Genomic DNA, 19953 nt, shown 5'->3' with positions numbered 1-19953 from the left:
CACACACACACACACACACACACACTCTATATTTTGAATTATTGGTTTTGCATGGCTTTGATTGCCACCATATTTTTTCTTCATTGTCTTTTCTCTGCCATGGGAATGTAGCAGTCTGAAATAATTGATGTGAAATCACCTACCATGGACAGTCAGCTTGGTGCTCGTGCTGCTGGATCCTGCCACATTAGCTGCCATGCACGTGTACTGCCCAGTGTCATCAGGCTGGGCAAATGCTATTTGCAGAGCCCCAGAGCTGAGAATGCGCTGGCGGATGGATTCCGTAATTGCATGCCCATCTCTATGCCACGTAATGTCAGGTGGTGGGAGGCCGTCTGCCTCACAGGGAAGTGTGATGGGCTTATCCACAGCAATGACATATTCTTTTGGATGGGGGCTAATGACTGGAGGAACTAAAAGAAACAAAGTCCAAATTTCATTTTAAAAGCATGAATGTTACCATTTACACACTATAGTACCGCTCTAGCAAAGTGAAGTCACATTGATGAGAAGCAAAATCCTGACGTTAGCATATCATCATCAAAGGGTCACTATAGTGTGTTATCATTGAATTCATTCCAGAAAATTATTCTCTGTCTAGTTAATAAATGTAAACAATAATCAATTATAAATAAGGACGTAAACATAGTCCTGAGTGATTGCGTGTCTAGAAAATTTAGGCTGTGTTGACAGAGACATTTTCTTTAACATACATGTATTGCGTGATTCACTTCAGCTACTTAAAATTTTCAAAATACACCTCTTCAAGGTTTGAAAATTATTCAACTGCTCAAAGATACTCTACCCATGCATCTTCTGTAGTGCCTAGCATGGTGGCCATATTTAATGAAGTATTATTTGAATGAATGAATGAATCATAGAAAAGAATTATATAGATAAAACTCTTCCCACTCCTTCAGAAAACTGTGGAAGGGCTTATGATAAGGATTTCCCTTTCTGGTGTTTCCAATATGTTGATTGCTGCTTAGGTATTGGCCTGGATATCCTATTGAGACTTAAAGACATACTAAATAAGTATGAGAGAATAATCAACCACCAGCAAGGCACAACCAATCACAAGGACATAAAAAAGGAAGGAGAGGATGACCCCCCTCCCTTTCAGTGCAAGTCCAGAGATAACCATGCTGGTAAAAATACCACTTTAAGTGAGTTTGGGCAAAAAAAAAAAAAATCCTATAAAGCATCTACCACTCATTCAAGAAAGCTTAAGAGAGAAAGGTCAACAATATTCATTGTTATCACATGCTAAGAAAAGGAATCAGAAACAAGCTCTCTGAGAACGCCATTGATCCAAATAATGCCCTGTGCATGCCGAGTTTTGGGGATCTAGAACCATCTGTGATGTCCCCAGAGGAAGCTGTGGAGAAATGGCCAACCATGCAGAGACCAAATCTTAGGGTACACTAATCATGATGAGTAAAATAAAGTCAATGTGTTGTGAAAAAACTGTGAATAAGCATGTTAAAATTATTTATATCAACCAACATTATCTGGTTGAACTTGTGCCTGCAATTATATACTGTATTTGCAAGGAGAGATTGCATTCACGATTTTTAATGTCTCTAGAGCATGCAATTATCTATAGTTGCTTTTGGCATGCTGAAATGCTATTAGTTGCTTAATGTGTTTCTTTGTCCCATAATTGCTCATATCAATATTTTTAATCAGTTGGTGAAAAAAAAAACAAAACCCTAAAATATGGAACTGTTCTTTTCTATGACCTCTATGCTGCCAAAACCAATGAAGATTTCTTGGTCTTTACCCTACTTGACCTATCACATTCAACAAAGTTACCCACTCACTTCCTGAAGTACTCTCCTCTCCTAGTCTCCATCTAGTTTTCCTCCGACATCTTGCCCTCTCCTGTGTATTTTTTCTCAGCATCCTCTCCTTTCTTGGGCCCCTAAACAATGCAGCTTCCCAGGGCTTTGTCCTTAGTTCTTTTCTGTCCAAATTCTCATTCAGCCTTGTGAACTGAAATTTATATCTTAGACTATACTTCTCCCATGAGCTCTGAATTCATAAATATTCAACTCTCTACTTGACATCTCCACTAGGATTTCTAATAGTTTTCCACATTTAACATGATTAAACAGAAATCACGGTTTCCTTCCTCCTAAACCAGTTCCTCCCCTTGCATTCCCCATGGCGTTATCATCCACTCATTAGCTCAAGCCCAAAGCCCAGGAAACATAATTCATGCTTCTCTTTTCCTAAGCTCCCAACTCTGATTTATTAGCAATCATGACAATGGTACCTCCAAAAGTATTTTGAACCCATCGCTTTTATCTGTAACTCACACAGCTACCCCAACTCCTGGCCAGGCCATGATATCCTGCTCTAGTCTTCCAGCTCTAGTCTTGCCCTGTCTCTAAATGATTGTTTACATACCAGCAAAACAGATCTCCCTAAAACCAAACCTGAGTCTTGGTTAAATGCCTAAAAGGCTTCCCACTGCATAGAGAATGAAATCTAACTTCCCTGTGTTCCTTTGGGACCTCCATGCGCTGGCCCTGCCATCTTTTCTGATACCCCTCCCACTTCGCCAGCCTTCCCGTCACTCACCACTGCCCAGCCACCCTGGCACGTTTATTTTCTGACTCTTTCCTGCGTTGGAGCCATTGCACATGCTGTCCTCTTTCCCTTGGATGCTCCGCCTCCTTTACACGGCTCATCATTCAAGTCTCAGGCTTAAATGGGACCCCCTCAAAGAATCTACTTTAACTGCTAAAGTGGCCCCCACATTTCCCCATTATTCTCCATATCAGCATTTTATTTTTTCCTCTGCATAGCATATATTGGAACTTATGATTATTTCATTTATTTGGTAGTTTAGTTTTTCCCTTCTCCACGCTATAAGGGAAGGATCATGTTTGTATTGTTCAATGTAGTTCCACTTATCCCAATAAACGTTCGTTGAAAAATACAGAGAAATTAGAGTTATAATGTGCAGGTAAGTGAGCTTTATGATAGTCATTCATTCACCATAGGAAAATCGCACTATAGGAAAATTCAAAATCTGCTAAGCACCTCATTTTAGTGTACTTCGTCATTCACAAAAGCAATGTATGAGATACGAAAATTATATCAAGACTATATCAGTGAAAACTGAGAAAAACCCATTTTCTCTTTAGAATAATTTTTTCCTATCAAGTTGGTTTAACTGCAATTGTGATTTGTTTTTAAGTGGAAATTACAATTTAGTGTTTCCTAATGTATCCAAAGCAGTACTGTGGAGAGAATGGTTTTTAAAATCACCTTAAAAATGTGCTACAATGAAATAGAGTACCAAACGGAGGCTCACAGAAGTTCAAAACATGATGAGAAGCCTCAGTTTGCTTATACAGATGATGCAAAACAAAACAACACAAAACCTCCAAAACATAAGTTATTTTTCACCAGAAGGGTAATAGAAAAGCAAATAAGGCAATGTAAACTAAGAATGTTGAGAACTATGGTAGCATAGTTATTTTAGATATGTGATTTTTGGTATTCATGGTTATAACCATCTTTGCAATGAAGACACAGCGGTTTGTTATTTAGGTACCTTGAACATTTAACTTGATTTTGCCCAACGCTGTACCAGCTGGATTCTGAGCCACACACATGTAAGTGCCAGCATCTTCTCTGACAGCTCGGGAGATCTGTAAGCCGCCGGTAGGAAGAACGGCATGGCTTTTGCCTACATCACGGTACAAAAGCAGAGTGAGAACTTTTACTTTCGTTAAAAAAAAAAAAGAAATCATACCAACTTCTGAATTAGAAAACACTGTATTGCTGTGATTTTCTTGATGGAAACAGTGGTACGTACCTGAGGTGATGACATTGATGCCTTCTTTTTGCCAAGTAATGAAAGGGCTGGGTGTCCCTGTTGCTTCACATGGTAATAAAATGGGATTGTTTAGAATGACATCTAGTTTGCTTGGCTGAGGCTGAATGAATGGAGGCTCTATGAAAACCAATCAACAGAAAAAAGCAATGGCACCAGTTAGTGACAAAACATCTACAGTAGCCATGAGGCTAAACATGCCCAGGTTCAGAATTTCAAAATATCAGTGATTTGACTGTCCTGGGGAAAAGCGAATATTGGCCATATTACATTTTTTTAAGTCTTGCTCCTATAGCCAGCTTCCATTAGAAGAACTTCATGAGAAGACCAGAAACAGGAACAGATTATACAAATTCAAGAAGAAAAATAATTTGGGGGTTGTATTGTGTGGTTTGTTACCTGTGGGTCTTCTTTAGTCTGTTGAAGAACATCTACCAAGCTTTCATATCCCCAAGATATTACTTGGTTCATAGCTCTAGACAGTACAACCTTTCAAGAATAAACATGACAAACACAACAACAATGGCAAGCTTTTAATGAGTAAATAATCTTGCATACCCTGGACGCGAAGGGTCACGTGTCGGTGTGCAGAGCCAGCTGCATTCCTGGCGATACAAGTATATCTTCCAGCGTGGTTTAATTGAGTGGCAAATATTTCAATCGCTCCTAAAAAGAAAAAAACTTTGCATGCACAGTCCATCCTGTTTTTCTGGCTCAATAAACTATGTCTCTCTGATGTTTGTGTTTTCACCCCCATAGCACAGTGGTGCTTGGCTTTTATTCATACATGTGCCCCCTGAAGTACCTAGCATAGTACTTTTAAAATCACTGTTAACTTTACTGAGGCAACATTTGCCTACCATAAAATTTACCCACTTACATGCACAACTCAATGATTTTAGTGTATTTACAAAGTCATGCAACTATCACCATAATCTAATTTTAGAATATTTCCATTACACCAAAAAGAAATCTCATTCCATTTACAGTCACTCCTTGCTCCCAACCCCAGCCCTAGGAAATCACTAATGTACTTTCTGTCTCTATGGATTTGTCTTTCCTGACATTTCATACAGATGGAATCATACAGAAGTCTTTTGTGTCTGACATCTTTCTCTGGGAGCACAGTGTTTGAGTTTCATGCGCTGGACTATGTGTCAATATTTTTTATCTATGTTATTGCTAAATAGAATTCCATCGTGTGGATTACCCACGTTTTGTTCGTCCATTCACCAGTGGATGGATGACTGAGTTATCTCTACTTTTTGGCTATTGAGAATTATGAATATTTGCATACAAGTCTTTGTGTGAACATATGTTTTCATTTCTGTGAGTGGATACCTAAGAACAGAGTTGCTGGGTCATATGGTAACTCTTTAACATTTTGAGAAAGTTCCAAACTGTTTTCTTGGCACAATACTTTGTGCTGAGGGCAGTTCATGTATATTTTACGATTTTAATTGCTACCAATCTATACAGGTTTCTGAGATAGCAACAATGCTTTGCTTTGAAAGCCAAGTTCCATCCTGAGAATAAATCTTCCATTATTTGCCTTCTATTGAATAAATAACAAATTCCCTTAGAATAATATGTACACACTCATAAAGCCCCAGGATATCAGCTGACACTTTCCTTTGCCTCTGGTGTACCTCCCCAAGCAGGCTGTTTTCAAAAACACCCATGTGAATCACCTATACTTTCTTTCACTTAGGTGAATTATTTTTTTTCTCTTCAGTACTACAAATTGTTCAATACTTAACTTTTATATAATAAATGATGGCTACTATCACCCTCACAATTTATCTATCATAGCACTTATCACACAGCCTTAGCTGATAAATTATTAAAACCTTGATAGCAAGAACCCTGTCTTAGTTTTACATCCTCAGAAATGTAGTGTAGTGTATAGCCTACTTTAGGCACTGAACATTGGTTAAATGAATAGACAGTCTATCTGGCCAATGGAAGAAGAGTGGTTCACTCAAAGGCAAAAAGGAAATTTGTTAAACCCTTGGTTTAGTAAATATGCATATGAAGTTCCAGTGGTCATGCTTATTATATTCAGATCAGTCTTAGATACTAATTTTTATGTTGTTTGAACATTTTTTTTTCTTCTTTTCCCTAGTTCCCCTTCCAACTCTAATTGCATTTTTTTTCCAGATGCCTAAACCCAGAAATGAAGGTGTATTTTTATCTTATTCTTTTGTTTTGGTGCAAAAAAAGCCCCCCATTAATGATTAATCCCAGCAATAGATGTGCAGTCGCTGAACTTGGTCTCACCTGAGGACTGAATTCTGTAGCCGTCCCCCCTGGGCAGCAGTCTTATTCCATTTTTCATCCAGTGAATTGAGGGAAACGGGACTCCAGAAGCAGTGCAGGTAATTACTGTTGGGGCATGTTTGGTTACTAGGAAGTCCGTAGGCTCATCAGCTATGGAAGGTGGAACTAAAACAATAACAATCAAGATAAACAAAAACATACATTTCCAACCCTTACAGATTTCCAAAGCCTTATCATACATCTTTCACTTTCTACACTGAAAGTCAGTGTTAACTAAGAGGAAAAAGGACATGCTTTTGTGAGGTTGGACTAATGAAATGATATCCTTACAGTCACTTTCAATTCACATAGTAAGAAGGCTGTACCTTGGACGGTGAGATCCACAGCTCTCATGTCCTCTCCAGCATCGTTTGTCACCGTGCACTCATAGGTTGCAGTGTCATCCACAGAAGGGGAAATAATTATGAGTGAACCAGAAGAAAGGAGCCTAGAAGATTTCAAAGCAATGAGGTACTATTATCAGTTTTCATAAATGTTTCCAGTTGGTTCAACATGGTGCCATGTTGTGCATCGAGGGAAACGGAACTCTTTCCTCATGTTAAAATGAGCATCGTTTCTCTGATCCTTCATGTATCAGACTTCACGTTTATACGGCAGTTGGTTAATAGGGCCTCAACCTTGACATTTACGGGAAGCAGTGGGTAGCAGGGTTGTCTGACGGGGGAGTCTTGGGTTTTCTGAATGTTTCTATCACGGTCAGCCAAGCTCTCGTAAGTGAAAGACAGTGCAAGGAGGACACTGATGGCAGGCATTGTTTACTGAGCACTGAATCTATTCTTGGCACCATCTCAAATGCTTCCCATACATCATCTCCACATTTCACAATACCTTTACAGGTCAGTACTTGATTATTTCCATTGACAGGCTACAAGTCTGCCTGAATTGCACCTTTCCCTCCTTCACATCTCTCCTTACAAGTGTTGGAAGCCTTGGAGATGCACAGTACATATATCAATAAGTCTTTTCCTTAACTTCTAACCCATTCAAAACAAAAGAGATCTGGATCATTCTGAATGTTTACAAGGTTTAATAAATACACATATGTTATTTAAAGTAAACCTAAATAAGAACATTTGTTTTCTTACTTCACACAGCACACTGATAGAATGGAAATAATTTGATTTAATGGGAACATATTTGACAAGCTTTTTTATTGAAAGGCATTGTACATTTTCCACATGGTGTGTACCTTCAAGTCACCAAACTGCTATGTCAACAGATTAAAAGGGCAAGAAAGAGAGAGAAACAATAGCCATTTCAAGTGAGAGACCCCTCATTTCATATTTCCTGATGTTATCAGAATTGATTTTCATCAAAGTAGATCTACGAGAACATTTCTTTTTAGTACTATGGCAAATCCTTTGACAAAATACCTATCTATGAACTTAATTGAAATACAAAAAATGATGCTCATCTATAGCATCAGAAATTCCTATTGACTTAAAGGTTAAACTTTAAAAAGCATACATTGTCATATTATGAACATATTATGCCATATTATGCTAGTAAAGCCACAGGAATGCAAAAATTGGAGAAAATGCTGTTTGTTTTTCCTCCCTACACATGGTGCCAAATACCTAAGTTGTTTGTGTTTCAAGGTATAAAATTTGATTTTTATTCTACAACTAAACCTTGTATTGTATTTACAGAATAGTTTTTCTTTCATACCAAATCATGTTCTCATCCTTCATAAAATTCCAAAAGGTGCTAAAAATCTAAAGCAGAATGGAAATCTAATCCTGTAGACCTCACTAACAGTCATCCACAGGGCTTATGGCTAGAAAAGCTGCACCTATGATTCAGAAAAATATTTTACGTTGGAAAACTCATTCCATATTAAGAAAAGAAAATATTCTCTCTATATACTAGCTAATTTTTCATACTGTTAATTCTGTTAAAAATGTTCTTCTAAATAGTAGGTGGGATTTTTCAATTATATTATTCCTTACCTGTACGAATTCTGATTTTGATCCACATTAAGAAGTTGCCCATTTTTTTTCCAGTTGATTGATGGTTTGGGTATCCCAGTAGCCTCGCAAGCCAGAGTAGTTTGAACATTTACTGTTACAGTTATGTTGGTAGGACCCAGAGCAATCGATGGAGGAACTAAAACAAAGTCACCAAGTAAGAGGGAAACACATTCAGCAAGTATAATAGTATGCTGTTTGAAGCATTTCTGTGGAACTGAAATTAATCATTGGTCACTTGCCTCCTAGTTACGAAAACAATGCATTTCTGTGAATTTAAATAGTGTTGTGATGGTGCTATTCATAATGAGGAGAAAACATGGTCTTGACTATTCATAATATACTTTAGTACACTTAAATAGCCCTGAATATCAAGGTCTTTATGACCTTACAGGTTTAGGCTATCAAAGAACGTATGAGTCAAAGGTTGAAGGCTGTTTATCAAGCTATAATTACCATGGACTTGTAAATCTATTCGCCTGCGGTCTGTTCCAGCAACATTGGTAGCCATACACAAATATCGCCCAGTATCGGTGACATGTGCAGACTGGATATGAAGGAATCCGTTTTCCAAGATGGAGTATCTAGAGGAAAGAATACAAGTGAAATCCCCTGAATCAGCCTTTGCTGATTATTCACTTTGAGAGCACTTTTCAAGACTTAGTTAAATTCATTTTTAGTCTTTTTCCTACTTCAGAAATTTACAGTGCTCTTGGTGGAAAAAAAGAGATATCCTGCAAAGGTGCACAGCAGATGGGCCTTGTGATCTTGGATGAATGATCATCATTCTGTGTTGGAGAGAAGTCTTAGAAATTATGCTCTCAAAATTCTAGATTTTGATTCTCATATTAACATGAAAAGACTCATTCTAAATATAACAAGAACAAAATAATTCATTGGAAAAAAGATTTAAGGGTTGTATTTCAGTTCTTACAGTATTTGTCATCCTTTTCCAGAACCGTTACCTTGCGTGATTCCCGGAGAGAATAGCTCCATCCTTTCTCCATGTTATCCTTGGGGTTGGCACACCTTCAGCCAAGCATTGCAATACAGTTGACTTATTTAAGTGAATGACAAGACTCTGGGGGCCACTCTTGATGTTCGGAGGCACTGAACAAGAGATGCATGTAGAAAACTTCATTTATACAACAGCCTGAACTAACACTCGGAAGCGGTCATACAAGGTGAGCTTTGAGTCAAATGTCTAACGCTGCCCACAGCTAATTCAAGTTAATATAAATAGAATTGGGGTTTAACTCCTAAAATCTTTTTCAAGATAGTCTGTGTTTAAAAATAAATAGTAGATGGGAAGAGGGGGCTTTAAATCCCTGATATGGTGTGTGAAATCTGGCTTTCTGTGAGAGAGGCTTGAATAAAAATCAGCTCTGGTCTGATGCAAATTAAAGATGATATTTCTTATTTCTCTTTGGCCAAATAATGGTCAGAGAATGTTAACACTGGCACAACTTCTCTTTAAATAAAGAACAGAAAGTGGGCTGTTATAACGAAAAGCACATCTGTGATTAATCACGCACGTCTCAGAGCATGTATTTTATTAATCATTGAGTGCACATGGGAATACAAAACCTGAATTTTAAGTGTAGTATCAGAGATATTAGTTGTGTGGGTCACCCAATATCCTGTAAAGTTTCATATATTAAAAATCCAAAGTCTGTATTATCTTCCTGAAATTTGGCACATTTTAGTGTTTCGATTTCATAGTTGAGGAAATTATAAACAGTCTCTGTCTAGCACATATATACTCAAACACCAACATCACTAAAGGCGAACTAAATAATGGGCCACTTGTCATCTGGAGATTTAGGTTATTAAGTTCCTTAATGGCTCTGATCTGAATGACACAGAACATCAGGATATGCTGATAACAATTGGATATATATTATCCTCTAAGATAGGGTAATGTACTTTGAATTATTTTTTTTGAAATTATGTTAATTTGAATATAGAGCTATAATACAAATACTGCATGTTGTCTTTTTCAAAAGAAATACGATAACCACAACAGTTAATTTAGTATGCTCATCTCTTTGAATACCCTTGGCTAAATTTTTAAATTGTGAAACAATGATTAATTTTTCTTACCATTCACAGTGAGAATAAATTCTCGTGTAGTCTTTCCTGCAACATTGCTGGCAACACAGGTATAATTGGCTGTGTCACTGAGATCTGCGTTATTAATTTGCAAGTATCTCCCTCCAGAGAGGATTCGTACTCGAGGCGTTGCCTGGATTCAGCAAGTAAAATGCATCATGAAAATGTCAGGAAAAGGAAATAAAATATTACTTTGTAACATCAAAATAACTATAGTGAACTGTATTGTGCTTGTCTTCCAATATGCTTTGTCTGCTCCCCCCATCATTACCCTGGTAGCAAAACCCCTGGGAACTATTTCTAGGAGTGTGGTTAAGGTAAGGGCTTAATAAATGTCTTCAATTCTCTGGCCACAGTGAACCACAGGAGGATGGTCAGGTGACTGAGATTGGACACATCAGCGCCCTCTGTAGGACTTTGCTGGAAGTGTTGGGGAACACACGGTTTTTTTCAGAAGAATCACTAGTGGTGAGGGTGACATAAGCCTGGTGGCAGTCTTATCACCATGTGGGGACAGCCTGCTCTGACTCTAAGACAAATCAAGCTGACTTGAGATTCAACAAAAAGCACAGAGATCTTAATTACATGATTAGAGCCTCTGGATATAGTAATGCCTAAAGCCTAAGTTCATATCCTGTAGCTAATAAATACCTCTTTTTTTTTTTTTTTCCATTTAAGTTGGTTTGAGTTTGACTTCTGTCACTTACAACTAAAAGCTTCCTGATTAGTAAATTAACTTCGGTTAACTTACAGAAAACAATTATCCTTTAACATTTTAAAAATAAGTAAATAAATGATTTTAATCTAAAAATATTTGTTAAGCATTTATTTTGTATACAGGTATGGAACTAAGAATTATGAAAATATAGAGACAATTAAATTTAACCTCTGCTATTTAGTCCAATTGGGGAAATAGATATAAACAAATAATATTGTATAAATTAAAATGAATGATGCTCATAATTATCAATAAATGCCAGATAGGGCGGCCAGGTGGCTCAGCTGGTTAAAGCACATGCTCTTAACAACAAGGTTGCTGGTTCAATTCCTGCATGGGATGGTGGGCTGTGCCCCCTGCAGCTAGATTGAAATCGGTGACTGGACTTGGAGCTGAGCTGTGCCCTCCACAACTAAGATTGAAGGACAACAACTTGACTTGGAAAAAACACATTGTTACCCGAATAAACACATTGTTCCCCAAAAAAGTTTAAAAAAAAATGCCACATAGCATCAAAGACTGATATTTTCTGGTTGTGCCTAAGATGGTACCTCAGAAAGAGCCAAATAAGATCTTTCTACCGTTTAGACTCTGTCCCAGATAGATATATATTTCTAATGAAAAAAGTTGTTCACACTAAAATATGCACTCAGGTCCATTAATTTTAAAAGTCCATGTATTTTCTCTAGGGGCTATTAGTGATAAAATTTTATTGCCTCTGATGAGAATAAGTGATTTCTTAAACAGTCATGGTAAGTTCTTTTAAACGTATTTGAATTTTTACGTAGGTATAGCAGAGTTTTAGGTTAATAAAATTTTTCAGAGTTGATTTTTATAATACCTTTCTTCCATAAACATCAGTAAGTTCTGCTAACTTACTCTGACTACAATTTTCTTTGGTTCCCTTCCCATTTACCATCAGCGATTCTTCCAAAGTTGACTTCTTTCCTCAGAGAGAACCTCATTCTCAGCAGGTGACCTTGCTTTCCTTCTCCACCAAGAAAACCAAAGCCCCGTGCCTGCCCGCAATTCTCTCCCCCTCTCATCTCGCAGACAACTGCCACCTTCATCTCTATTTTCCCATCTCTGCGCATAAAGGTCAGCCCTCTGTCCAAGGCTAATCTCTTCACCTGTGACCAGGGTACCATTCCTTTCCCATTCAACTCACTTTGTCGTATACATTTCTCTTTCTCTCTCTCCTATATCTTCAATCTCTTTCATGAAATAAACATATAAATCTCTGATATATTTAAAAAATAGTCCACAATTATTTTCACTTCCTCTTACCACCCCCAACAACTGTAACCTATCTTCTACTTTGATGGCTCAATTGAAGAACCATTGTTCTGATCTTTAGCCACTTCTTTGTATTGCCAAAGCCAATGGACGCAACTTAATTTGTATCGTAATGTGGCCTATTAACCCACTCCTTCTCCTTTCCTTGGCTTTCAGCACACCAATGTCAACTATGTTTCATTCTATTTCTCTGAGTCCTCCTTCTCAATCCCATTCATTTTCTCTTCTTCCTTTGCTCACCTTGTAATTATCAGTATTGCCCTAGGCTTTAGTCTTATGTACTGGGCTTCACGCACCGTAATCTTTCTGGCCGACCTGACACAAACCTAAGGCTTCAATAACATGCTACACCGTGAGGACGACCAAATAAAAATTTTTTATGAATAATAGACCCACATTCCTTAAATAGTATAAAGATATTTCAAACCCAAAATATCTAAAACTGAACTCATTTTTTTTTCCGCTACAACTGGGAAACTCACTCTGTCCTAATACTCACATCAATTGATCATATCTGGGATTAGCCTGAACTCCATCATCAAGGATTAGCCTGAACTTCTCCATTCATTGAGTCACTATATGAACCCTATTAGCCTAGAGTGAAATGAATACCTGGGAGACAAGACTATGCAGGAAACATCAGAGCATGAAGGGCCGTGGAGCTAAGCTGGGCAGTCTAACCTGAATCCTGAAATCAATGAGGAATCTATCAAATAATTTTAATCACAGTCTACTTCAGCCATACTAAGCTACTTTTCCTGTAATGGCTTTGTACATGCCATTATCTGTGATTGGAATTACCTTCTTCTTCTTCTTTTTTTTTTTTAGCTGAGCCATCCTGCCACCTGTTGGCAGCTCAGTGGCAACTCAGCTCAGGCCAGGACTTGAACCGCTGTTGCTCAGAGCTCGCACTCTTGAGTGAGCTCTTAACCAACTGAGCCACTCGGCCGGCCCCCCTTCTTCCTTTTTACCCAACATGTACCCATCAGTTAAAATTGAATTCACCCTTTCTAAGAGGCTCCCCAGGCTGTTCCTTAAGCTTCGGCCTGAGTTGCTTGCTTCTCCTCTCTCTTTCCATACAATGCCGCATGTCTCCCTAACATAATTTATCAGCAGTATCCACTCTATGATCTGATTTACTGTATCTTTTCAGATAGTCTGTGAGCTCCTTGAGGGTCAAGACTACTCTCAGCAGCAATCACAGCACCTAGCATTATATAGTAGGCACACAATAGAGAAACTGAGGCACAAAAGGGCTAAGTGATATACATGATGCTTTAACATGTAACTTACTCAGAATCCAGTCTCTCTGTGTTTGGTGTTTGGTGTGGTTTGGTGGTGGTGGAGGTCTTTCTGCATCAGGTGTTAGGGGGCATAATCTTTTATAATAAGGCACAGTGTACCATAATAGGCTATACTAACTAACAGGATGAGGAAGAACAAAGGAGGGAAAATGAGATAACTACTAGGATAAGGAAGATCAGAAGAACATTCAAATTCAAGACTGAGCCAACCCTAGAAGGCTACTTAGGATCCTGGGCTGTGATGCTCTGTGAGAGCAGACAGGTACCAGCTGAACATGGGAAGCTTTAGATGAGCCAGGACCTGTGTTCTTCAAAGATCCCAGTCCTGGATCCTGATAGTTCACAGATCCCTGGGGTTACCCTTGAGGTCCAAATTCAGACCAGGGAAATTTAGGAACCGGTTTGCTGTAGAGACTTTGCTGGACAGGTGAGTTCTTTTGAGACCCTGAAGGTTTCTTCTCTCTCAACTAAAGAAATAGCTGAGGGTTTCAATTCCAACTTCAATCCATGGGCTCCAGGAGATACATATTTGGGCCAATTTACAGAGTATGTGAATCAAAATACCTGTTGTTTGACCCAGAACTGGTTACTAACTACCCTAGGTTGAGAAAAGGAGGCCCATCAAAGGACCCTGGTCCCACCCCTGCAATGGTGAATAACTTAGTAGCCTGATGTTGTTTGGTTTTGTCACCCTAACGAAGACTCCATAGATGATTTTTGTTTTGTAATCTCAAAATGATTCCATGGAACTTAGAAAGATTTTACCTGTAACCGTTCTCCATTTTTAAGCCAAGTGATTACGGGTGGGGGCACTGCATCTGATTTGCATTCCAGCGTCACTTGTCTGTTCCGCAACACAGTGAAATCCTGGGGCTCATCTGTTCCAGCAATATTGGGTGGTACTGGGCATGAGAACAAACACGTCATATAGGCTTTCAATAAACAAGATGTAAGATGGTCTGAATTATATAATAGGAGTTCAACAAACATTGTTTCTGTTATATAAAATAAAAGGCATACACTCAAAACATTACTCATTCAATTTATAGTACGAATGATTACACATAGTGGCATGGGTTTTTACCTTACTCTATCCTTTCACATACACTAAGTGATAAAATTCTTCTAACCACCACATGAATGATAGGATGAGTAATATAATCCCATCAATGTCACCATTTGACAAGTAAAGAAACTAAGGCACAAACAAGGGGTCCCGTGTCCAGAAATGCACTTGGTAATAATTTTCTCTGAACATCAGATTTTAAAACTCCTAAATTAGAGTCTGTTCATCAAAATATACAGAGATGTGTATATTTTTCTTAATATGCAGAAGTGTATCTTTTTAATGTACTCATATTATAATACACAATTTACATGTCAATCAATGGCAGATCCAATTTGTGTCTAGGGCTTCTACATCACACAATCCCTACAGTTTGCACTGCTTAGTCATTTAAGCTATTACAGTGAGGTAAAAGTCTTGTTTAGTTTTTTAGAATGTTCCTCTGCATAAAGAGTAATTCCCATTTTTATATAGAGTCTAACTACCCAGCCCAACTTTTCTAGAAGGTAATTTGGCCTTAAATGTGTGTGTGTGTGTGTGTGTGTAAACAAGCAAGAAATTTATCAAAATAAGATAACTAATAGGTCAACATGCATGCACAAAGATGTTTATAACAGAGTTGCTTATATTGGTGAAAATATAGAAACAGCCTATATATCCAAAAATAGGGAATGAATTAAATAAATGATGGCAGTTCATTAAATGAAATACTATGTAATCACTAAACAATAATTTTATAAAAATATATTTTTGGACATGAAAACATGTTCACCATACCACAGTGAGATGAGAAAACAAGTTAAATACTATATGCTGTATGATCACATTTCTGTGACAAAATATTAATATGCAAAATAGTCTTATCTTTGTGTAGTGAGATTATGGATAGCTTCTATTCTATTTTTATCATAATTTATATTCTAAGATTTTAAATCAATAAACATGATTATTTGTGCAGGAACAAAACAAATAACAAGCCCACTGAACTATTCCTGGAAAGCATTTGGTCAGTCAAATAAAAGAATCAGATTTGCAAAATACATATCTCCTAATGTATAAACATATCTTATGAATTGCTGTGGAGTTGCCCCATGTTCCATATTTATGGGTTCTAATTAGGTATTAGGGTATGATGGACTGTCGAATATTTTGCCAAATTTACCATGCACTCTCACTAAATATTCTTTGTCATCATCTCCTGCAGGGCTGGATGCCAGGCACGTATATCTTCCCGTGTCTTCCACCTACAAAATCCGAATAAGTGAATTACACAGTGTTATCTTGTTGGTTTTGGTGATGAGAATAAATACCCACTAGAATGAATTTAAAAGTCTCACACAATGCAAGATTTCACGAAGACTGCATAATAATTAAATTTTAATAAACTGTTTTAACATCGTGATCAGCAGTGTGACAGCAAGCATTGCTTGGCTTCTCTATTATATGTAAATCTCCATTTTAACAGGGTTTCAGTATTTGATCTCGGAATGTTTGCATGTTAAGTATATTTAATAATCTCAGAAAAGGCTAATATATATAGGACCAAGCACCATACATGGCAGACTAGATACTCAATGTTTTTGAAGAAATAAGTACTTATTAGGCTTGAATTGCAGACTGAAAAGTTCAATCGGTGCCTTACTGAAGAAAATTGAATAAATAAAATAAAATACCAGGTTATTTAAATAAAGCACATTAATACCATATTTTGAATCTATTTTTGATATACACAGTGAAACCAAAGGGCTATGTTATGTAATTTGGCTGTAAATAGGGTCAGACGGATAGCAAAATCTACTATTTTCTCACTAAAACCAGAAACAGTTCTTTAAATATCCTCATGCAGTTTCCACGAGAAGCGTTAGCCTTCATTCATATGTTTGATGTTGTGTAGACACAGCCCATGCTTATGTACGTATAAAGTACATGCTGGAAAATAGATGATTTTACTGCTGTGAAAAATATATTTTGGAAAAGCAGAAAAATCTTGTTTTAATTTATTTTACTACTTGAACATGTCTAGTATATTGGAAATTTTTAAATTCTTACATTCAAAACTGACTTTATAGATTATGGAAAAACTTTTTGGTAGGCTGCAAAAACTCCTTTGAAAAAATTTAAGACCGGTATGTTAAAATTAGTGTGTTTGGAAAAATACTTAAACACAACTTTAGAAGAATGGCACTCACACAGTCCTTCAATTAAGAATTTAAAATGATGTGCGATTGCCTAGAGAATAATTTCTGAATTTCTCATCATATCTTTAAAACCCCTAAAAGTCAACTCTTGCCTACCAACTCATTCTATTCCCAAATTGCATTTTCCCTTCCACTTGTTCTGACTTAGCCAAACTTGAACCATCACTCATAACTACTCTTAAATCTTGTCTCTCCGGAGAAATATTTCCTGACAACTTATGCCCTTCGGGATACGAGTAGTCACTATTTGTAGCGACATTTTATAAAATATGTTCCATTAGTAGAGTGTTCGAAAATTATAGTGAATCAGGTTTTGTTAGTGTAAAATTTTGCAGTTCTTGACATGCATTACGGTTCATGAAGAATAAGGTATAGTATATCAAGTTTTCCAAATCTATTGGGTCACAGAATTTTTCCCTCTTTGGAATAAATCACAGACAAGTGTCAGATGAAAAATATCTCAGGAAACTTTTGTCACTATCACAAAGTTTGGAATTTGCAAAACAGCCATTATGTGCCAGGCCAACTATATGTTATAGATATACGTACATGAAAGACAAAGTTCACATAAGTAAAACATAATTTACTAAGTGCTGTAACAGAGATGTGTCCAAAACGCTATGAAAATACAGAGGTGTAGAGGAAGCAAGAGGGGTCTTTGTACTCGATAATATTTAATTTTTCAGTAATATAATGTTTTTAATGGTTTTATTATTTTTTTCCAGTTTTACCATATGTGTAGTTTTATTTCTCCTAGACAAGTGGAAACTTCTTGAAGGCTGAGAAATGACTTATGTGTCATGTTTGTATTCTCTGAGAGCTAGAACATGTGGTCACCATTTAACACTCTATGGGGTCTTTGTCTTGTTGGGTTATAACTTTTCATTCTTGCATTTAAGACCTCCAGTAAAGTAACCTTCATCTTCCTCTCAAGCTTCTTTATTTACCATGAGTTCTTTATATTTATGATTCCTTTATAAATTTATGATGTCAATTCCACATACTTTCCTGTCTTCATACAACATTCTTTTCCTTCCTTTTTGGTCTGTCGAAATGATAACATTCAAGGGTTTGGATTCAAAAAGTGGTTTGGTACTGTGACCCGTATTTTCTCTGGGCTATGGCAATGTTTGATGGAGAGAAGAGGGAAAGGGAAAGTGTTTTCTCCTTGGTGTAGACATAAGAACTGTGCTTCGTTCCACCGGCTCGCTACTGAACCAGACCCAGACTGAGACCCAGCTCCATCCCTGAGCAGCGGTAAGTTCTTGGCAGGTGAGTACTTAGTCTCTCTGGGTCTGTTTCTGGATCTGTAGAATGGGGCTAACGACATTACCTCACCACGTTGTTATGAGGGTGACAAGTGTGACAGAGCCCGCAGCGGAACACAGGACTGATACAATTTATAACCCTTAGCTCTCTTTTTCTAGCTTCCTTTCCTTCCTCTTTCCTCAGTGAAAATGCACACTAAATAATTTATTATTCTATTTTTTAAAGGAATGGTGATGATAATAACAATCATAGCAGCATCAACAACAATGCTAACTCGATTTTAGCATCACTCCATGCCTGTGACACCAGTCTAAGCACATCATGTTAGATGATCTCTAAATCCCCAAGTACGTGACTTAGGCATTATTCTTTTTTTCTAACCTCAGTTTACAGATGAGGGCATTGGGGTGCAGATGGGTAATATGTGTAATATAAAACTTCTGTTAGTAGAACAGAAGAGTGTTACAATAAGACAGCTCAGACATACTTCTCTTTAATACATTCACATTTCTGAATAAGTTCCTTAACTACAATGTAAAAGAACACTCAATTTTATTGAATTATTCAGGTTTTGGAAAATGGTGTCTCTTCAGGTTTTCATGTCAGGTAGTTGATTTTGGAGATGAACAGTGCTCTTTGAGGCTTCATATGAAAGTATATTGAATTGTTTTTTGCCGGCTCCGTAAAGGGCTACATGACACAAATTAAGAGCTTCAGGAAACCTGCACTGTCACTTATAGCACTGTGGAAACCTGCAAAAATTAATGTGAAGATATCTTCCTTCCTTCCGAGTTTAATATGATAATTCCATTTCTCTTTTTTATTTTTTTAGTTATTATTATTTTTTTAGCTGAGCCATCCTGCCACCTGTTGGCAGCTCAGCGGCAGCTCAGCTCGGGCCGGGACTCAAACCGCTATTGCTCAGAGCTCGCACTCTTGAGCGAGCTCTTAACCAACTGAGCCACTTGGCCGGCCCTCATTTCTCCTTTTTAGTCATGTATTTTGTGTCTACCCAGTCACGTATACCATAGAACCAATCTACCCATTTCTAAAGTTACAGAGATCTGTGATATGTTTGGATTCGAAGACATCGTTTCTCCAACATTTCTAATATATTAGCAAGTGAGGAGTTTAACCTAGGATAAAATAATTGTATAAACTTTGAACTTACCTGACTACTAGATATTCGAAGAACCTCTCCTCCTCCAAGAGTTTGCACCTGGTCCATCTGTGGAAGGGGCCGTCCATCTTTCATCCAGGAAATTTTAGGAGCTGGGATTCCAGAAGCAATGCAGGTAAGTTCAAGTGGATTATTAATAATCACTGATATCTCTGTAGGCTCTTCAGATCCATTGATATGAGGTGGTTCTATTTAAAGGAAATAAAAAACAACCGTTGAACTTGCTGTTTGATAAAATACAACTGACCAGAACAACTTTAAAAAGAAAATCCAACTCAAATTTATGGTTCATGTGATATAAATTGATTAGAATAAGGATACCAAAATGATCATTCTTAGATGTTATTACCACTTGTCACTGGCACTATCTTAAAAGGAATGTTCCATGAGTATGATAGATCACAAAGCAAATGGCAAGCCATTACAAGGCAATAATAACTCAGCAATTGGGATTCAGATGATTAGAGCAGTCTTACCCAACTGTGAAGATTTTAAAATAATAAAAATGAAACCCATCTTGTACCATTTTTAAAGAGAGGTACTTAAACACAGTAGTGTGTTTTTGTACCTTTTAAATATCTATTGTTTCTAGAAAAGTAACAGTCCAATGCTATGGAATTTTGCTATCATCTTTCCCATGCAGAACTTTAAGA

At 37.3% G+C, this 19953-nt stretch overlaps 1 protein-coding gene across 1 annotated transcript in view; it reads right to left on the bottom strand.

Annotated features, from left to right (window-relative positions):
* HMCN1 (hemicentin 1) overlaps nucleotides 1–19953 on the bottom strand; it is a 446768-nt gene that overhangs the window by 58985 nt on the left and 367830 nt on the right. The window contains exons 69-81 of the mRNA XM_019635448.1: nucleotides 19292–19488; nucleotides 15816–15897; nucleotides 14353–14489; nucleotides 10261–10402; nucleotides 9123–9267; nucleotides 8614–8741; nucleotides 8140–8296; nucleotides 6496–6617; nucleotides 6131–6295; nucleotides 4409–4516; nucleotides 3833–3970; nucleotides 3569–3703; nucleotides 144–413 (exon numbers count right to left, since the gene is read on the bottom strand). Of these exons, the coding sequence (XP_019490993.1) occupies nucleotides 144–413; nucleotides 3569–3703; nucleotides 3833–3970; nucleotides 4409–4516; nucleotides 6131–6295; nucleotides 6496–6617; nucleotides 8140–8296; nucleotides 8614–8741; nucleotides 9123–9267; nucleotides 10261–10402; nucleotides 14353–14489; nucleotides 15816–15897; nucleotides 19292–19488 (1926 nt within the window). The remainder of the gene's footprint in view (nucleotides 1–143; nucleotides 414–3568; nucleotides 3704–3832; nucleotides 3971–4408; nucleotides 4517–6130; nucleotides 6296–6495; nucleotides 6618–8139; nucleotides 8297–8613; nucleotides 8742–9122; nucleotides 9268–10260; nucleotides 10403–14352; nucleotides 14490–15815; nucleotides 15898–19291; nucleotides 19489–19953) is intronic.

The sequence above is a fragment of the Hipposideros armiger genome, unplaced genomic scaffold, assembly GCF_001890085.2.
Source record: "Hipposideros armiger isolate ML-2016 unplaced genomic scaffold, ASM189008v1 scaffold_22, whole genome shotgun sequence".
In the NCBI taxonomy this organism is placed as follows: domain Eukaryota; kingdom Metazoa; phylum Chordata; class Mammalia; order Chiroptera; family Hipposideridae; genus Hipposideros; species Hipposideros armiger.
The sequence above is the reverse complement of the archived record's forward strand: the minus strand, read 5'-3'. Positions and strand labels throughout refer to the sequence as shown.